Source organism: Notamacropus eugenii, chromosome 6, assembly GCF_028372415.1.
Source record: "Notamacropus eugenii isolate mMacEug1 chromosome 6, mMacEug1.pri_v2, whole genome shotgun sequence".
Lineage (NCBI taxonomy): Eukaryota > Metazoa > Chordata > Mammalia > Diprotodontia > Macropodidae > Notamacropus > Notamacropus eugenii.
Window position 1 is genome coordinate 62,076,918 of NC_092877.1, and position 20,051 is coordinate 62,096,968.

The 20,051-nt window shown below is 38.2% G+C and overlaps 1 protein-coding gene across 1 annotated transcript in view; it reads left to right on the plus strand.

Moving 5' to 3' along the window:
• Positions 1-705: 705 nt before the first annotated feature.
• Positions 706-20,051, plus strand: part of OTOP1 (otopetrin 1) — a 32,657-nt gene continuing 13,311 nt past the window's right edge. Inside the window, exons 1-3 of the mRNA XM_072620223.1 lie at positions 706-1,809; positions 17,074-17,210; positions 17,547-17,605. Of these exons, the coding sequence (XP_072476324.1) occupies positions 1,434-1,809; positions 17,074-17,210; positions 17,547-17,605 (572 nt within the window). The 5' untranslated portion in view covers positions 706-1,433. The remainder of the gene's footprint in view (positions 1,810-17,073; positions 17,211-17,546; positions 17,606-20,051) is intronic.

Consider the following 20,051-nt stretch of genomic DNA (forward strand, 5'->3'; position numbering starts at 1 on the left):
CTAGCAAGGGACTCTCTTTTTCTCCAACACATACAGTCACTTGTACTTTCTTGTTTTCTTCTTATTATTTTTCCTTTTTAATTTTCAGTTCCAAATTCTCTTCCTCCCTCCAGTCCCTCCCCCACCTGTTGAGAAAGCTAGCAGTCTGATGCCATTATATATGTGAAGTTATCATGTGCACTTTCATTTTTTTTAAAAAACTTGAGCACCCCCAAAAACCATTTCCATATATGCAGCAGAACATAAAAAGAGAATTTTATATGAAATTGTGAACCTCCATTTTATGTGGCTTAAAAAAGTTTATAATAAATTCCACATATTACTTTCAAACGTGTCCTGCATTTCCATGAGTACTACTTTTCTATGAATATTAAAAAAATTTCCATGGTCCTCTGCTTTTTTGGCATCTGTATTGCTAGCCTACCCTCTCCTCCCCATGCCCCCCAACTTAAAAAAAAGTAAAAAAAAAAAAAAAGCCCTTGTACTAAGCATAGTCAAGCAGAATGAATCTGCATAGTTTCCCTATCCAAAGGTGTATGTCTCTTTCTGTACCTGAGTCCATCCATCCATTATCTCTCTGTGAAGAAGTAAATAACATATTTCATCATAGGTCCTCTAAAGATATGATTGGACATTGCGTTGATCAGAATTCTAAAATATTTCAAAGTTGGTTTTCTTTGCAGTGCACACACGCACCATCTGTATGTACACATACTCATTCATGCACCTCTCTGTCTCTTTGTGTCTATATCTGTCTGTCTGTCTGCCTGTCTGTCTGTGTCTCTCCGGTCTCACTTCTGACTCTCGACCCACTCTTGCTCTCATACTTGTTTCTCGGAGCTGAGCCCGCGGGGCGTTAAGACCATAGTAGCACCTTAGGTTGTGTCTTTCTAGCTGGATACTCCGCTTTGACAAACAAACTGGAAAGTCAATCAGTCAACGCAGATAAGCCAGAGTCGAATAGACTTAAACAGGAACCGGACAAACGTGTGAGGAAGACAGACGAAAAAAAAGAGTGGGAAGCCTAGAGGAGCACTTGATATAAAAGGCAGCACAGGGTAGGGAAAGTAGCTATTAGCTGCCGTGTTATTATCCTTTCCTTGCTTGGCGGCTCTTCTAAGCCAACCCCCGCCGACTGGGATCTTTTCTTTCTCTCATTTTTCTTTCTCACTGACTTCGGGGTCAGTGGTTGGGAGGACTCCCGGTCGTGGGCTGCAGAAATAGTGCGCCCTTTAGACAGTCCCCCAGCACAGTGGACAGCGCCTCAATTCCCGCTAGGGCATTTACAAGGCTGGGTCACTCGCTCCAGGCTAGGGCGGGTAGGGGTGGTGGTGGCCGGGGTGGTGGGGAGGGCTGGGGGAAAGGCCAGCTCGACTTTTCCTTAAGGATTCCCAGAGGGTCTTCCTTATTACTGGTGCCGGTGCCTGCCAGGCATGGTTGCAAACCGCCACCTGCCCGTGTCTACTTGGGGTCCGGCAGTGTCTGGGGGGCAGGGGCTGCAGTGGGAGCAGGGAGAAGAGCTCTGGGAGCTGCCCCCGCCGCCAGTCGCTGGTCCAATCGGCTACCCCCAGAAACTGGCCGAGGTGCTGAGCAGCCAGTACGGGCTGAATGTGTTCGTGGCAGGCTTACTGCTCACGTTCGCCTGGGCAGTGCATGCCACGGGCATCAGCAAGGGCGACCTTCTCTCCTACCTCATCACCCTCATGCTCATCCAGCTCCTGTGGATGCTGTGGTACGTGAGCCGCAGCCACACGCAGCGGAGGCTCATCCAGGAGAAGGACACGAACGCGGGGGCCCGCTGGCTGCGGGGTGAGTACTGCCACTTCTCCCAGCCCCGGGCGAGCTGGTCCTCCCGAGGACGCACGGGGTGAGGAACATGGGGGAATGGGCTCTGTGCCCCCGTTGGGCACACCAGGGCGTCCTGAAGTCCTCCTCCTCCTCCTTACATAGTTATACTTCAGAAGTGCATAGGAGTTCGAGTTGAGAGGGACCTTAGAAGTCCTGTGCAGTGGAAAGGGACTGTGGTATGGCGGTGGGGCCCTGATCTTCTTCTATTCAACTACCTATGTGACTTTGGCCAAATGGCTCAACGTCCTTGGATCTCAGTTTCCCCTTCTGTAAAAGCCAGGACTATGTAATTTACACTTCTGTTCAACACTAAATCTATGACCCTACGATCAGCTAGCCCAAGGGTTTCGTGGATAAATTTCAGCAGTTCTGTGACCTTGGATGGGAAAATATTGCATCTTTATTAAAATATAATTGGTTTCCTTTTAATTCTATATATTTTATGAATTTAAAAACATTCTGAAAAGGGATAAATAACACAGAAAGTTAAACCCCTGATCTAGACCAATGTCCTTCTTTTACAGGTGAGGAAACTGAGGCACAAAGAATTAAAGTGACTAGTTCAAAGGAATAAATGCCAAAACTGTTGTATAAAAGTAGGACTTAGTGCCAGTGTTTTTGTCACTACATTGAAGTTTTATTCCCTAAGACCTCTGTCCACTCACATGGCCTTTGTAAATGTTTCCTGAATTTCTGTGGCCAAAAAAGGTCACCATTTGATGGTGTTGAGCTTCTCTATACTTAGATTGAGACTTGAATGACAGAGGAGGCTCTCACCTAGACATACTAGAAACCTTTTCAGCAGAGCAGGACCTTGCCAGATTTAGGACTCCACCAGCAGAACCTTCAACAACCCATAATCACCTATATACCATAATAAGGCATCAGAGAAGAATTTAGTAGAAATATTTTCTATTACCATGGTTATAGTTCCATTTGCATAGTAGTTTATAAAGTGCTAGTAGGCAAGAAATTCAAGTATCATATTCCCCATTTCATCAGTGAAGGGGTCTGTCTACAGTCACTCAGGTCTTCTGGCTCCAAGTCCACTCTTTTTCCAATATACCTGATCCTACCAGGCTGAAAAGGCTCAGGTCCAGGTCTTGGGACAGATTACTGTCTGCCAGCAGAGGACCAACCTAACTGAGAAGAGTTCAGAGCTTGTCATCAGATGAATAGTCATTGGTATGTGAGTGACTGAGTGTGTGTGTGTGTGTGTGTGTGTGTGTGTGTGTGAATATTTTCAGCTGCAGAAAGTCAAGAAAACTGTCTGCTAAGACATGAGAGTCATCACCTGCAATAGCCCCATAGACCAAGTTGTAAATTCATGAAATATCAAGATTTTCATCTCCTTTATTTATTAGTCTCTCCTATAAGGATCAGAGGTTCTTTAAGCTGGGGACCGTGAACTTGTTTTTTAAAAATATTTTGATAACTTTATTTCATTATAATTGGTTTCCTTTTTAATCCTTTTTATTTTACTTCATGTATTTTAAAACATTATTCTGAGAATGCGTTTATAGGCTTCAACAGAAGGGGGTGCCAGATGTACAAAAGGTTATGAACTTCAGCCAGGATAATCCCCAGCTTTGTCTGGGGTGTGGAAGGTGGTTTTAGGACCCATTCTGTTTTATATGATTCCCCCTTTGAAAGTGCTGTGTGACATATATTAATTTTTAAAATTATGAGGTAGAATGTTGGATATATAGGATATTTTAATCACTTTAAGCTTTGCAAAGAACTTTACATGTTATCTCATCTCATTTTGTCTTCACAATAACTCTTTGAGGGAGGTGTTATTACTATTCCCATTTTATAGATGAGAAAACTGAGTTTAAGAGAAGTTAGGTGACTGTCAAGGTCATACAACTAATACATGACTAGTCAGGATTTGAACTCAGATCTTCTTAACTCCCCTACCTAACTAGAATAGAGAGTGCACAAAGGGGAATGATATTTAATAAGACTAGGACAGTAGACAGGGATCCTGGTTTCGAAAAGTTTCAAATTCCAGAGTGAGGAGTTTGTATCTTATCCTAAAGGAAATGAGAAACCGTTGATGATTTTCTTGAGTAATCAGATCAGAATTGCATTTTGAAAATTTAAAATTTGGCATCTCTATGGAGGATAAATTGGAAGGGGCTACAGGTAGGGAGTATCATTTGACTGTATTTCACAAGTATTCAGGTATCAGAAGCATTTGGGTGCATGGAAAATTGTTCCTCCTACTTTTCCTCTACGTGTTTGGAGTTGTAGCTAGACACTGCTGGTTAACAGTTTCCCTTCACTACGTAAACTTCTTGGGCTGGCCTTGGCTGGTGGCTTACAAGTAGTTCATCTTGAACTGAAATGAATCTGAGTAAGAGAAACTGAGAATTCTTTGTAAGCCAGGGACAGCTATTATTGAACTTGTAGGAAGGTCAAATGATTCCATACCCCAGGGATGTTCAAGGAAAAGTACCTAATGGTAGCCATCTCAAGGCTGGGGAGGAGGAGAAAAAAAAGGAAAAAAAGAAAAATTGACGTGATATCTTTATTATATATTTAAAAGGAATGGCAAATTGTACATAATAGATTCCCAGTTTCATGTGCAGTCATCTTTTTTTATTGTACTATGTTGTGAAAATGCTTGTTTTATTCCATAAATTTAAAATACAATAATAAATGTAAAAAAAAAAAGAAAAGAAAAGCAATGTTCTTGAAGGAGGAAGTTGGTCCATGGGATGTAGTTAAGGAAGAGTGTTATTGTTATTTTTTTAATCAGAGATAAACTAGTCTAATTATCCTGGAAAAATATCATGAGCTCCAGGCCCCAAGGTAGATATTTTGTAGGTATACCCAAGGCATGAATATTCATTCATGTTAATGAAGTTATCTTAGTAGTAAGCACTGAGAAGAGTAACTGGGAAACTCTATTACGCTGAAAAATGGTGAAAACTCATCAAATTCTGATCGTGGGAAATTTTAAGGAGTTTCACAAATGATTTACTTAGAAGCCTCAACAATTAAAAATTGAACTTCTGCTAAAACAGTGTTCAATTTGAAAAAGCTTGGTAAAAAGAAAATATACGTAAGTGTGGTATAGTCTGGCATGGTCTGGAAGCTCTGAGCAATTTTTTCTATCTACTGAAACTGTATCTCTATTATCCCTCTGTATGCAATCAACTTATTGGGTGGTCATGGGTAGAATTCTAGAACTGTGAATGGAAACTCAGAGGACAACTTAACTAATCTATATCTAAAGAAGAATCCTTTTTTAACATAAATGAATGCTGGATGACCTATAATTGTTACAAAGATTTTCCAGTATTGGGATGAAACTTGTCACTCTGCCACTTCTACCCATTGGTCCTAATTCTTTCTGCTGGAACCAAGTGGAACCATCTGTTCTATGTTCATTGATGGCTCTTCAGATATTTGAGGACAAAAATGAGAATTGTAGGTAAGCTCTTTGTAAATTAAATGTTAAAGGGATGTATGAATGTAAGCTATCAGTTTTATTATGTCATCCCTATGTCTTCTCCAGCCTAAACATCCAGCCCCTGGAAATTATCATCTCATTGTGTGATCTCAGGGGCCATCATCATCCTAATTATCTCCTTTGGGATGCCCTCCATTTTACTGATATCATTAAACACTGGTGCACCAAACTGAACACTATTTCATGTAGGCTAACCAGGGCAAAGTATAGCAAGATATCACCTACCTAGTCTCAATGACACGGCATTTGCTTTTTTTGGTTGATATCACATCACTGACTCACATTGAACTTGACACTTACTAAAACTCCTAAATAATTTTCAGGTGAAGTCTAGTCATAGTTCCCCCATCTTTTACTTAGAAAATTGATTTTGGAAGCCCAGAACTTTGTCTTCATCCTTATTAAATTTCGTCATCTTAGATTCAGTCCAACCTTCTAGCTATTGAGACCTTCTGACTGTGCAAGTTAGCTATCTCTTCTAGATTGCAATCTGATAGCAATGCCACATGCCTTTATTCAAGTCATTGATACAAATGGTAAATAACACAGGGCTAAGCACACATCCAGGAAGTATTCCTTTAGAGGTTAGTTTCCAGGCTGACGTTGGACTACTCTTTGGGTGGGACCATTCAATCAATTCCAAATCCACTTGTCTTGTTGCCTATCCCAAGTTTTGCCATCATTTCCACAAGAATTTTTCCACAAGAGATTTTTAAATGTTTTGCCAACATCTAGGTAAGTGATCACTATGACATTTCCCTGGTCTAGCAGTCTAGTAACTATCAAAAAATTAAATGAGATTGGTTCGGCATGCCCCATTCTCAGTTAGGCTATGCTCTGTCTTTGGGTTTACTGCTTCCTCACCTGGATGTCCACTGGCCATTCTTTTAATAATACATTGTAGTATTTTACAAGAATCAGTCACGAGCCTATAGTCTCATTCCTTTTTATAAAATTATTCTATTCCTTCTTCTCTATTTCTATTTCCCTTCCCTTTTTCTGAAGTACTGTTATTCTCTAGTACCTTCTATAGGTAAATGAGAGTGATTCAAAAGCTAGGGTGTTGTTTTTTTTTAATTTTGGTATTCCACGATATAACTTATCATAGCCTGCTGACTTTGAACACTTACCATTGGTCTAAAATTGTGCATAAAGTATTTGCCGTTTCATGTGCACTCATCTTTTTTTATTGTACTGTGTTATGGAAATAAATTCTTGTTTTTTTCCCATAAATTAAAAATGAAGTGTTTTTAAAAGGTAGCTAAGTATTGCAGTGAATAGGACCCTAGAGTTGGAGTTCAAATCTCAGATCCTTACTAGCTGTGTGATCCTGGGCAAGGCACTCAACCCCTGTTTGCCTTGGTTTCCTCAGCAGTAAAACAGAGATAATAATAGCACTTTCCTCCCAGAGAGCAAATGAGATAACACATGCAAAGTGCTTAGCACAGTGCCTGCACATAGTAGGTACTTAACAACGGCATGCTATGTTTTCTTTCTTCTTTTACTTGGGTTCAGTCCTTTCATATCCCAAAATAATTTTCCTTGAAAAAGTAGAAGGAAAGTGAATTAAGCTGCTTTACCTGAATAAATGCTTTTTTCCTCCCTCCCTCCTTTTTCATCTGTTATGTCTAAATCATAATCTCATCCCACTTTCTGGTGGTGCCCTCCGTTTTTTATGATTCCTCCTCCTAGTAAAGCTAAAACTTTTTTGGGGGAGCTATCCTTAGCTTTCTTTGTAAGCCTCAGCTTTCATGCTTCTAACATTATTCTTAGAGAATTATGCCATGCTTTTTCCTTAGTTTTCTTTGCTTCCATATTCTCTATGTCTTTTTTTTTTTAAACCAAGTTATATAAGGGAACTAGGTGGTGCAGTGGATAGAGCACCGGTCCTGGAGTTGAGAAGGCCTGTGTTCAAGGCTCTCAGATACCTACTAGCTGTGTGACCCTAGGCAAGTCACCTTGATTGCCTTAAAAAAATCCAAGTTATTTATTTAGAAGGAAAATTTGAATGATTTCGTGAGACAGGAGTTTAGAAACTACATGATGAAAACTGAAAGCACTTTGCTAGTACACTAGAAAGTTCTCCTCTTTGTGACTTTTAATACCATGATAAAATAAGGAAGGAGGCTCCTTCTTGCTCTGGACTGATGATCCTTTGATGCTAAAAGGAGAAGAGGAGGAGGTTTAGTAGACAAGCTTAAAGATAATTCCAAGAGCAGATTTCGTCAGTGTTTTCACAACACTTATGGCAAAACATGCTTTAGCCTTTCTTGTCTCATTAACTCATCACATTTTCATATATGTAAAAATGCTGGCTTTTTTTCCCTCTCAAATAAAATCAAAACACAATTTTCAAATTCTTTGTAGTTATTTAGACACCACACTTAAATATATAGGATTTTAGGAGTTTTGTGTACTTTGCAATATTTAATTCTTCATTCACATCCAAAATTCATCTGCATCATATTTGGGGAAAGAGATTTTTTTTTTGAATAATGATTGAATTGTTCAATTTCTTTGGTTAACATGTGACATTGCAGAGGGCTTGATAAGGCATTGCTACAGGGCTGCTGGAAATCTCTACTAGGAAGCAATCAGTCATTCAAATATGGGATGATTCAACATAGATTTCTCAGCAAAAAGGGGCTGAAATTTGCTTGTCAGAATCGTCACTTCATCCACATAATTTAACCTGACTGCCATCAAGCTGGTTCTCTTCATATCAAGTTTCCATCTCCAGAACTTGCCCAATTCCTTCCTTGTTGAAGCCTCAGAGTTACTCTTGAAGCAGTCTGGAGAACTCTGAGAACTCACAGAACATTCTTTGGCAGGTTCAGGATAAGAGGTTGAATGGAAGCTTGGGTCTGGCTACACCAGGACTGACACTGTTGTGCCAAATCTTCTGTCCTTCTCAGATCTCAGCAAAGTCTCCATAAACCTATTTGACAACTCTAAGTCATTTGAATTGATTTATTTCCCAACTTCAGTGAGGCTAAATTCAGAGCTCCATCTCCTTTTTGTTCTAGTACCCTCTCTAATTGTGCCCATTGGCAATGTTAGTTTGCCATTGCTGCTTCATTTAGGTCCCTCAAAACTTTAAGCCTGGTCTCCCCAACAGCCACCCCCAGAAAGTCATCTCCAACCACCCAGTCGGAGACCCATCCTCTTCATAACTGCCCAGCTCAGCTTATAACTGGGTAGAAAAGGCCTCAAGAAGATGGCTCTTGTAACAGATACTTTTACAGGATTTACTCAGCCGGGGGACTGGCAAAAGACATACTTAAAAAACAAACAAAAAAACCCCATCCTTCATGCAAATGATTACAAATTCTTCCTCAAAGTCTCTCCATTCATTTCAGCTTGAAGGATTACCTGTCAAGAAACAAGTTTATTTCCACCTTCCTCAGTCTTTATTGGTCTAAGGATGATGAAACCTGGACATCTTACAGAGAGCAAGTGCAGTACATGGTCTAAAACTGAAATAAAAGGTTGCTGAAATTCACCTCCAATATGGATAATATGGAAGTGACATTATACCTAGACAATTTAATTCAAACTGAGGGTAACTCGAGTCAATCAGTGACCTGTTGGCCTGAGTACATCCCTTTCCACCAATTTGTGCCTAAGTTCAGAATATGGCATATGGAACAACCAAATGATGTGCTCTCGTGTGGGGAAGAGGCAACAGATGAGTACATTGGGCTTCATCCAGGAAAAAAAACCCCACAGTAATTACAGTGAAAGGGAAAGAACACTTCTACTTCTCTATGGATCTCCAGGAGATCATGGTATTAAGAGCTTTCTGGCTGTGCTCCAGGACCAATACAAGAAGCAGCAGATAAGGATCTCAATGTCCATTAACGAGACTGGTTCTATCCCCTTGGAGTTATCATCTCTTTCACCAAACAACCTTGAAAATGGAGGAGGTGGAAATCAGTGGCCTGGACACTATGATAAGAAGAATGAAGGGTACCTTGGGCTATGGAACCTGTTTTTCCTTACTTGCCCAAACCACTTTTATATTGAACACAAATTGATTTCTTGACTTTGGACGTATCATGGTATTAACCAAAGTGTTGTTTGGAGAAAGGCTCTTGGGCAACCAAGTCTCCTGATTCCTCCCCCTAATGAAGATGGTAGTGTGACTGTTGTATAAATGACCTATACAGGCCTTTTCTCTTTGCCATGTTTAAAAAAAATGGCATAGCTACCCCTGGGGCACCTAGGTGGTTTGGTGGATAGAGTGCTAGGTATGGAATTAGGAAGACCCTGAGTTCAAATCCAGCCTCAGAAAGGTACTAGCTGTGTGATCCTGGGCAAGTCACTTAACCCTGTTTGCCTCAGTTTCCTTATATATAAAATGAGCTGGAGAAGGAAATGGCAAACCACATCAGTATCTTTGCCAAGAAAGCTCAATGTGGCTACACAGATAAAAGGCACTTTAGTGTCCTTGGGTTGTTTTAAACCAACGTACTTGATTTTCAGATCATCCCTCATTTGGGGTATTCTCTCAATCACCACATTCTCCACACAGTTGGGTTTTTATCTTGCTCAGTTCTTTGTTTCATCTCTCATTCCTCAACGCTTCTCTTTGCTAATACTTCTGGGCTCCTCTGGCATCCACCCACTCTTCAAGGAATGAAATTTGGGAAGGGGCAGCCTGGGCCTTAAGAGTCTTGAGTATATTTTGTGACACTCAATGTAGCTCAAACTTTACTCTAAAAATAAAATAATGAAGAGAAGCAGTAAGTTCTCTGTGCACTCAATGGAGCTTTTTAGGCAATCCCTTTTCCTCTTCTTTTTAATTATTTCTTTTTGACATTTCAAAATTTCATTCCTTTTAAATGGGGTTTTTAAAATTTCAGTCTAATGTTATCCATGTTCTATAAACCTCTGCCACTTTTTAAAAGTAATGTCTTTTGTTTTAAAATCACACTCATTTTCTAATATGTCCCTCACCCTCTTCTCCTCAAAGAATCTTACATTATGACAAAGATTTAAAAAAGAAAAATGGAAAAAAAAGGAATTCAGGAAGAGAAAAAAGCCAACACATCAATTCCATCCTACTTATCTGCAGCAGAGTTTCTTTGGCTCTTTCTTGGCAAATTCTTATTAAAATTAAAAATTTAATTTTTAATAATAATAATAAAATGAAAAATAAAAATTAAAAATTCTTATAGATTTTTTAGTCCATGGATCCTACTGAATCTTTCTGTAGATCTTACATTTAGAATGCCAACAGCAAAACACAAGTATATTGTTTCTCTAAAAATGGTGGGATTCTTAGTACCTTCTATCCCCTTTTTTAGTAGTTTGCTACTGTCGCTGCAGAAATAGGAAACTACACAGAACCAGGAGCCATTTTCTACTTTTTTCTTTTCCTGATTCTCAATAAAAGGAAACTGAAGGGGCAGCAAGGTGATGAAGTGGATAGAGCACAGGCCTGTCAGGAGGACCTGAGTTCAAATCCAACCTCAGATACTTATTAGCTACATGGCTCTTGTCAAGTCACTTAACCCCAATTGCCTCAAAAAAACAAACAAAAAAAAAGGAAACTGAGTTTTGAGTTAATGGAAAATAAAAACAGTGATGGTCCCAGAAAGCAAATGATAAGAAAACACAATAAGTGCTTATAGCTTAGAATGTGAATAGAATGAATTTATACATAAAATGGAAATGAATAACAGATTGAAAATTTGAGCTTAACAATATGTTGCTATAGAAATGAGAGATATACACAAAGATAAAATAAAGCAGTAGATTTATTATGTAAAAAAACAAAAAGTAGGGGTAGTAATCATGACTCACACAAAGTAAAGCTAAAGCAGATTTAATCAAAAGAGAAAAATAGGGAAACTACACCATGTGTCAACAATGTTATCTATATTGAATAGACCATTTAAAATAACCAAACAGTATAAAATACCTGAGAGTATGCCTGCCAAAACAGACCTAGGAACTATGTGAACATACAACTTCTTTTATACAAATAAAGCCATATCTAAATATTGAAGTAATATTTATTGTTCATGGATAGGTAAAACCAACATAATAAAAAAATCACAATTTTGCTTAATTTACCTATTTATTCAATACCATCCCAATTAAATTTTTAAAAAGTCTTACTGAGTTAGAAAAAATAACAGTGCTATTAATTTGGAAGAACAAAAGGTCAGGAAACTCAAAGAAATCAGGGGAAAAAAGATGTAAAGGAAGCAGATTCAGAAGTATTAAACCTTAAACTATAGTATAAGGTGAGAGCACTGTTGAAGTGTAAAATGGATAATTTTGATTATTTTAAATTAAAACTCTCTTGTATAAACAAAACCTAAGTAGCCAAGAATAGAAGAAATGCAGAAAATTGGAGGGAAAAACCTTTTATAGACAATCTCTCAGATAGGATGTAATTGGGTTAGAATATTCCTGTCATGTAGGAAATGATGAGAGGATTGATTTAGAAAAACATGGAAAGACTTGGCCTTATAAAGGAAGATGCTATCCACCTTCAGAGAAATAGATGACAGGTGGAAATAAGTATGGTATGGTCTTATATATATGTACATGAGTGTATATGTGTGATGTGTGAATGTTTATAGATATCTATGTGTATAAATATATATCCGTGCTTAATTGAAAGCGTCTTTATGGTGGGTGAGGTGGGAAGGGAAGGTAAAAATAAAGTAATAAATACAAAAATAAATAATAAGAACAAAAGAAAACCAACAAGGAAGTAAAGAAAAACTGGGCAACTTGGAGAATAATGTGTAGTATTTATTATATAGGTTTTCTTGAAATGGAAACATACTGTTTTATATTGAACCTCTCTTATATTCTGCTGTGTGTACATGACAATGTTTCTTTTTTTCTTTTCACATTTTATATTTTAAGTTTAAAATACATTTTAAAATTTTCCAAAAAAATAAAATAATGAAAAACAAAAGAAAAATAAAAATTACAAATCAAGAGCAAATAATGCAAATCAGAATATACATATCTGGCTGTCCTGGGTTCTTTGCTTGAGGGTCCTGCCTTCAGGCAGTGATCAGAGTAGGAAGCATTCAGTGACAGTGTTGGATCTGGAGTCTGAGGACCTGAGTTCAAATCCAGGGTCTGTTCCTTAGTACCAGTGTAACTTTGGGCAAGTCCCTTAATCTCTTTAGTTTCCCTATCTATAAAATTAGGGGATTGGACCAGATAGATGATATTTAAGGCAGTTTAAAGCTCTAAATTTGTGATAGTTTGTGATAAATCAACACCTAGAGTCAGCTGATATCTTAAGACAAAGCAACAAAACTCAAATGGTGGGAAGTTTAGATGCCAACTTCCTGCCAGTAGGGAAAGCGTTTTTGAGTAGGGGCCTTCAAACACACCACCTGGAAAAGGTGGGAATAAAGACACATATACCTAAGAGATAACATGTAGCATCTGCATCCTGCAGTTTGGGTTACTAGATGGCGAGACATGATCAGGGTTCATCTGAGGATAGACCAGGGTGGAGTTGTCTACAGGGTTAATGCGACAATTCTGAGGCTTGGTAGCATGACTATGGTGTTTTCCCATGGGAGTGGAAATCACTGCATGATTGATTCCATGGAGAGAGAAAAGGCTGTTGACTTGTAGAATCTATCTCTATGGGAGAGAATTGCCCCTCCCACTTGCTTTCCAGCCTTCTGAATTGCTATGGATTCATTTTCATCTCTCTTCCAAAGATTGAGTTTTACCCAGGATTCCTCCAGTCATTTATTTCTCAGGCTATCTCAGACTCTTCTTGGGAATTGTGGTCTAGGGTGGAGAAAAGATGGAGCCAATCAAAATATTGCTATAGAAATACTGTCATTTATACTTTTTTCCTTCCTTATGACACCCAGATCACAGAATCATAGACTGTCCCAGCTAGAAAGGACCTAGAGTAGAGATGAGTCTTTTTGTTGCTTGGTTGTTTGGTCATTTCACTCATGTCCAACTCTTCATGTCCCCATTTGGGGTTTTCTTGGCAAAGGTACTGGAGTGGTTTGCCATTTCCTTCTCCAGCTCATTTTTATAAATGAGGAAACTAAGGCAAACAGAGTTAAATGATTTGCCCAGGGTCACACAGCTACTAAGTGTCTGAGACCAGATTTGAACTCAGGAATATGAGTCTTCCTTATTCCAAGTCCAGTGCTCTGTGCACTATGGCGCTACCCAGATGCCCTGAGGTGAGTCTAACCCTCCTATTTTATGTGTGAAAAACTGAGGGTTAAGTGACTTGCAAGGTCACACAGCTAGTAAGTAGCAGAGTTTGAACTCAAACTCAGGTTTTCTAACTCCAAGTCCATGAGTTTTTGCATCATAACACCAATAAGTATTTTTTTTTTTTAGTTTTAAGTCATTTTTTTAAAATTAAATTTTCAAGTCTGAATTCTCTTCCTCCCACCCTCTCTTGCCTCTATACTGAGAAAGTAAGAAAAATAAAATCTATTCTCTCTCTCTCTCCCTCTCTCTCTCTTTTTTCTCTCTCTCTTTCTCTTTCCCTTCCTCTCTCCCTCCCTTCCTCTTCCTGTCCCTGTCCCTTTCCCTTCCCCCCCCCCCCCAGCAAATAAATCCCAAATTGGCCATGTTCAAAAAAACTTTACAAAAACCATAATTCTCATTCTGATTCTGAGTCCGTCTCCTCTCTGTCAGGAGGTGGCTAGTGTGTTTCATCATGAATCCTCTGGAATTGTGGTTAGTCATTGCATTGAAAAGAGCTCCAAAGTTTTTCTAAATTATTTGTTTTTATATTATTGTTATTATATAAATTGTTCTCCTAGTTCTGCTCATTTCACTTTGTATCAACTCATACAAATCTAACCGGGTTTCTCTGAAATAATTTCCTTCATAATATCTTACAGCACAATAATATTCCATCATATTTATATACTATAATTTGTTCAGCCATTCCCCAATTGATGGCGGTTCCTAGTTTCTAAAAGAACTGCTATCAAGCAGATTTCAGAAAAACCTGGAAAGACTTACATGAACTGATGCAAAGTAAAGTGAGCAGAACACGAAGAACATTGTACACAGTAACAGTAGTAAAGTAGGATGATTAACATGAGCAACTTAGCTCTTTTCAGCAATAAATGAGCCAAGACAATTCCAAAGAGCTCATGATGGAAAATGCTCCCCATGTCCAGAGAAAGAACTGATGTCATCTGAATACAAATTGAAGCATACCATTTTCACTTTAGTTTTTTGTGTTTTTTTCCCCTTTTTGTCTGTTTCTTCTCTCATAACATATGCTTTACATGGTTGCACATATATAAAATAAAATTACTTACTGTTTTAGGGAGGAGAGAGAAGAGGGAAGGAAGGAGAAAATATGGAACTCAAAAATTTTTAAAAATGAATATTAAAATCGTCTTTACATGTAATTGGAATAATAAAATACTATTTGTGAAAAAAAGAACTGCTATAATTATTTTTGTAAATATGGATCTTTTTTCTCTTTCTTTGTAGTATAAATCTAGTAGTAATACTTCTGGGTTGAAGTATATGCACAGTTCAATAACTTTTCAGCCACAGTTCCAAATTGCTTTCCAGGATTGCTGCACGAGCTCACAATTCCGCCAACAATGCATTAATGTACCTGTTTCCCACAGTCCCTCTGAAACTTTTCATTTTTATTTTTTATCATCTTTGCCAATCAAATGAGTGTGGCACCAATGAGTCTTTATGTAGTTTTTTTTTTGTATTAAGTAATTTCCAAAAAATAAAAACCACTTCAGATTAGGTCCAGGGAACATATAATTGCAAACTGATAAAACATTAGCTGGAAGGAACCTAAGGAGTCATCTTGTGCAACTTTTCTCATTTTTATAGGTGAGGAAACTGAGGCCCAAAGAGTTTAAGTGACTTGCCCGTGGTCATACAGGTAATAAGTAGCAGAGTTATGATCAATTTACTATTATTGTCCTTAACTCAGATTCCATGATCGATGCTTTAATACTGAAAGGTGAGTTTGGCCAATATGGATAGTATTCGCTCCCTGCTTTATAAATGGTCTACATGAGCTGTGGTAGCCAAACAATTCATTAGCTGGTGGTAAACCTGCTGGTGATGATCTCTCCTACTCTTATTTATCTTAGTCTTTAGATGACAGACCTACTGACTGTCACCTGGCTGTAGAGTTCAGCTCAATCCAAAATACCAGAACTTGTGCTCTGCTATCCTGACCTGTAAAAAAGCAAAGTCAGCCATGAGAAGAAGACTTTAATGGAGCAGTAAGGGTCTCATTATGTACATTGCTTGTTATTTTTTCAAAACAGTAAACCAAACACAGAGCCTTGTGCATAATAGTCATTGTCATATATATGTATATGCATATGCATATATATATATATACACATACATACAGGTGTATATACACCCATATGCATATATATTTATATGTATACGCATATGTACACATTTAAAACACTATAAATGTATATATGCAAATACAAGCACTTAAAGTACTGTATAGGGATATATACATATATGTATGTATATAGTGATATATGTGTGCATATATGTGAACACAAATATATATGTATAGGTGCATGTGTGTACATATATATATGTATATATATATATATCTTTAAGAATTGCAAAATGTTTTACTTAATGATTTCATTTGAACCTTACAACCACACCATGAAGAAAGTAATACAAGTTGATCCAAAAGTCTTAGTGCTATTAAAGTTATTAAAACTTAAAATTGCACTAAGACTTTTGGGACATCTTGTCTAGTTATTATTCTACCCATTTTACAGATGAATTAAAACAAAACCCAATGGACTTCCAAGAGGTTAAATGACTAACCTATGACTGCATAACTAAGAAGAGTAAAGTAAGAGGCAGGATTTGAATTCATATCTTTCTTGGTTTCAGTTCTAATACTCTGGCCCTCTACTTTGGCTACCTCAAAAATTACTGTTTACTTAGAATTTTTAAAGTTTGCAAAGGGTTTTAGCTTCATCATCTTATTTCATCCTCATATCCTATGAAATGAGGGCTACAGATAATATTGTCCTTATTTCCTCATTATCCTTATGTCTTTTGGTCATATCCAGAAGAGGCCATTGGGACTGAGAAAGTTTAAGTGACTTGCTTAGGGTCATCAAGCTATTGAGTGTCTGAAGTAGGATTTGAACCCAGGTCTTTCTGACCACAAGTCCAGGGCTCTAGTATGTGGCACCATGCTTATACCTCCTATCAGCTATTTAATAAGTATCTGTTGAGTGGAAATTGATGTCAAGTTCAGTTTAGCTTTTCAAGAAACATTTATTATTCCAAAGAACTGTGGCCGATACCTGAATCTTTGCAAGGATCCCAACATCATTGGTTTCTTTCCAGAAAAACAAAAGAAAACTCTTTGCTCTTCTTCCTATAGTCTGGTGAACAATGACAATAGAATGTCGAGTGGTTATTTTACTTCTCATTGGAGCATTCTTAGATCAAGAACTGTACTTTTATTGTTCTCCTTTGTGAGTGCCGTAGATGACTGTGTTTGATGCCTTAATGCATGCTCTATGTGATACAAGGTCCTTTGTGCTCACTTTTATTGGGTCCAGTGGCAGGGCTCCATTGATATAACAGAAGGTTCTAAGAAGGTCTTCAGCAAGAGACACCATGCAATGTTTTTCTTGCTCAGTTGTCTTCTTAAGCTATTCAAGACCAATGTTCTTGTTTATTGAGAAATAATTCTGAAATGTTTGCTACCTATTAACCTTTTGTTCTTTCAGGGAGTATCACGCTTTTTGCGGCCATCACTGTTGTCCTAGGTTGCTTTAAAGTTGGATATTTTGTTGGCTTTGTGGAATGTTTGTCAGCAACGGAAGGAGTCTTTCCAGTTGCACATTCAGTACATACTCTCTCACAGGTAAAATGAGCTTTCTTTCTTCCTGTTAAGCTGATTATTCAATAAGTATTCTATATTTCTTTGCTAATTTCCTGCTGTGTTCAGAGGACTGTGTTAGGACCTGGAGGAGACATTGAGTTTAATGAAGATCTGACCCTATGGTGTGATTTCTCTCTTACCTTTCTGCCCTCATGGAATATACAATATATGTTTATTGGAATGGATTTCTTATAATTAGAATTATCCCCTCTCAGTTTCAGCCCTCCTTTCTGCTATTGTTCTCTATAGGTTCATGTATTCAAAGATAGCGATAACTTCTCAACTGATACTTTTTTTCCTGCATTTATTTCTAACCAGGTATACTTCCTTTGGAGGCATGCAAAGGATATTATCCAGTCTTTCAAAACACTTGAAAGGTAAAAAAAAAAAAAAAGAATAATTGCTTTAAAAATTGTATATTGTATATGATATTCTTTTAGAAATACATATACATATGTATATTGTATATGATATTCTTTTAGAAATGCTTCATTAAACAAAATATATGCAATGCTTTAGATAATGGCTTATAAATGTGATTATTCCTCTCAAGGGAGATTTTAAAAGAGGCCACGGGAAGACACAGTTATTTATATTATCGATGTTGGCTATCTTTTTTGGGTAATAAGATTCTACATTTTCTCATGCCTTTGGTGTCTTCTCTTCCTTCATATATTTTGAGAATCAATCCTTTATGCTCTCTCTCTCTCTCTGTACACACACACACACACACACACACACACACACACACACACACACACCACACCATACACCACACTCTTAATCTACTCAAATTGTTTTTCTCATCTGGAACTCTTTTTAGAATTTAAATGACTCCATTGTTTTTTGCTGATGAAATTACTTGTTTATAGAACTCTTTACAGATCTTTTCCATCTTTTATCTGTTTGTTGTACTTTATCTAGTTTCAAACTTAATACCCCTGGAATGACTTGCTTAGCCAAGTTTTCTTTAAACCAATTTTCCTTCAACTGCTTCTGATTGTTTTGTGGGTTGTCACCACCATAATGTTAAGATACTTAGAAGAAGGCCTCCAATGCATTAGATAGATCCTTTATAGAGGATTTCAGAGAGGACAGAGACAGGAGTTGTTCAGGATTAAAAGGTAAGAAATAGCTGTGCTTTGTTGTTGTTGTGGTTAATCTTTTGTCCTCAGAGAGGACCATGACATCAGGGAGGTGATGCTGTGGCATACAGGTGAATTGGATTTCAAGGAGGGAGGGAGGGAGAGCTGTGCAAAGTCACCAGCCTCACTTTCTCCTCTGGAGTCATCTGGACCCAGCGGCAAGATACAGATCAGGATGACTGGAGATAACCCAAATGCAGTGGGAGACCTTGGCCTTTTGAAACTGTCTTTCCAAAGTCTCAGTTTGATGGAGGCAATGTGCATTCAGTGATTAAGCACTGGAAAGAATTTGCAGGTCAAGACTCTTCCCTGAACCCCCACCAACAGGGTGGTCATGCCTTTCTCTTTGGAACCTCTGAATCTACCCCTTCCCCTGAGACTGCAGCATCCCCCCTACCTAGTCCAGCCCCTCTTGCCTCAACCACCTTCCTGTCTTTCTCTTTCAGCTAACAATGAGTCCTTCTCTCTGGGAGGGCTATCATACCCCCTCCTCCACCCTGCTGGTCACACCCACCCCTCCTCCATCACTTCAGTCACACCTGCCTGTCCTGTCCCTCCTAGTCTATCTCATCTGCCATAACTGAGGAAGCTCAGGCTAGCTGTGCCTGCCCTGTTGGAGGGAATACCCATATTGACAAGATTATTGAAATACTGAGAACATACTTTTTTTTTAGGGGGGATGATTGTAGAACTAGGTTTCTCTATCTCACTCAGGCTAAAAATACAGGGGTCACTCATGAACTCAATTCCGCTGTTGATCAGCTCAGGAGCTTTAAACTGCTCCATTTCTAATGTGCTGGTTTTCCCCTTCTTAGGCACCTTGGTGGCTCCTTACTCCAGGGAGCTTGCCATCTTGTAGCTGGACTTGATAAGGATACTCAGTTGACTTTCTTTTGAGCTCAAGTGATCCATTAACTCGAGCCAACCTAGGAGCAGGGATTATGGGCATGTATCTCCACACCAAGCAAGAAGATAGATTTCTAAAAATGTGTTACAGATGTTAGATTAAGTTTTATAAGGGATAGTTGTGTAATATGAATATAAAAATGTACTCTATACCTATAGCATGTGGTCCTGTAGCCCTAAAGCATTCTTCATATTATTATAGGGGAAAATTTTTTCATAGGAGCAGAGAATAAATTTTCTTGGAAAGCTCTCTGGAAAAATCAAATAATCTCTCTCAGTTAAGACTGAGTCTTGACCTTAGAGATCATTTAGTCCAACTTCTTCACTTGACAGATTAGGAGACTGAGGTTTAGAGAAATTCAGTGTTTTTTCCAACATCATAGAGTTTGGAAATAATAGTATAAAGATTTGAACCCATTTTTCTCTGGCTCCAAACCAGGGTTCTTTTCACTATTTCTTGCTAAGGTTCTGTTTTGTCCAAGTTAACCATGTCTAACTGTGCCAGTTAGTGGTTTGAACATGACTGATTCATGAGGTCAGTTTTGCTCAGTTCAAAAGGATGCAAGGAATAGGACAGTTTTCAAGTGAATGGTTAAAGATTTGAGATTTTAAGATGTCTGGAGAAAAACAAATCTCTGCTATTAATGAAGGTGCTGTGGGTTCAAATGGTAAAAAATTTTTCCTCTAGTTATTGACAGTCAGTTTCTCCAGATATCAATCTGGAATGATGGTTCCCCCTCCCCTCCACAAGTGACCTAATATAATTTCAATT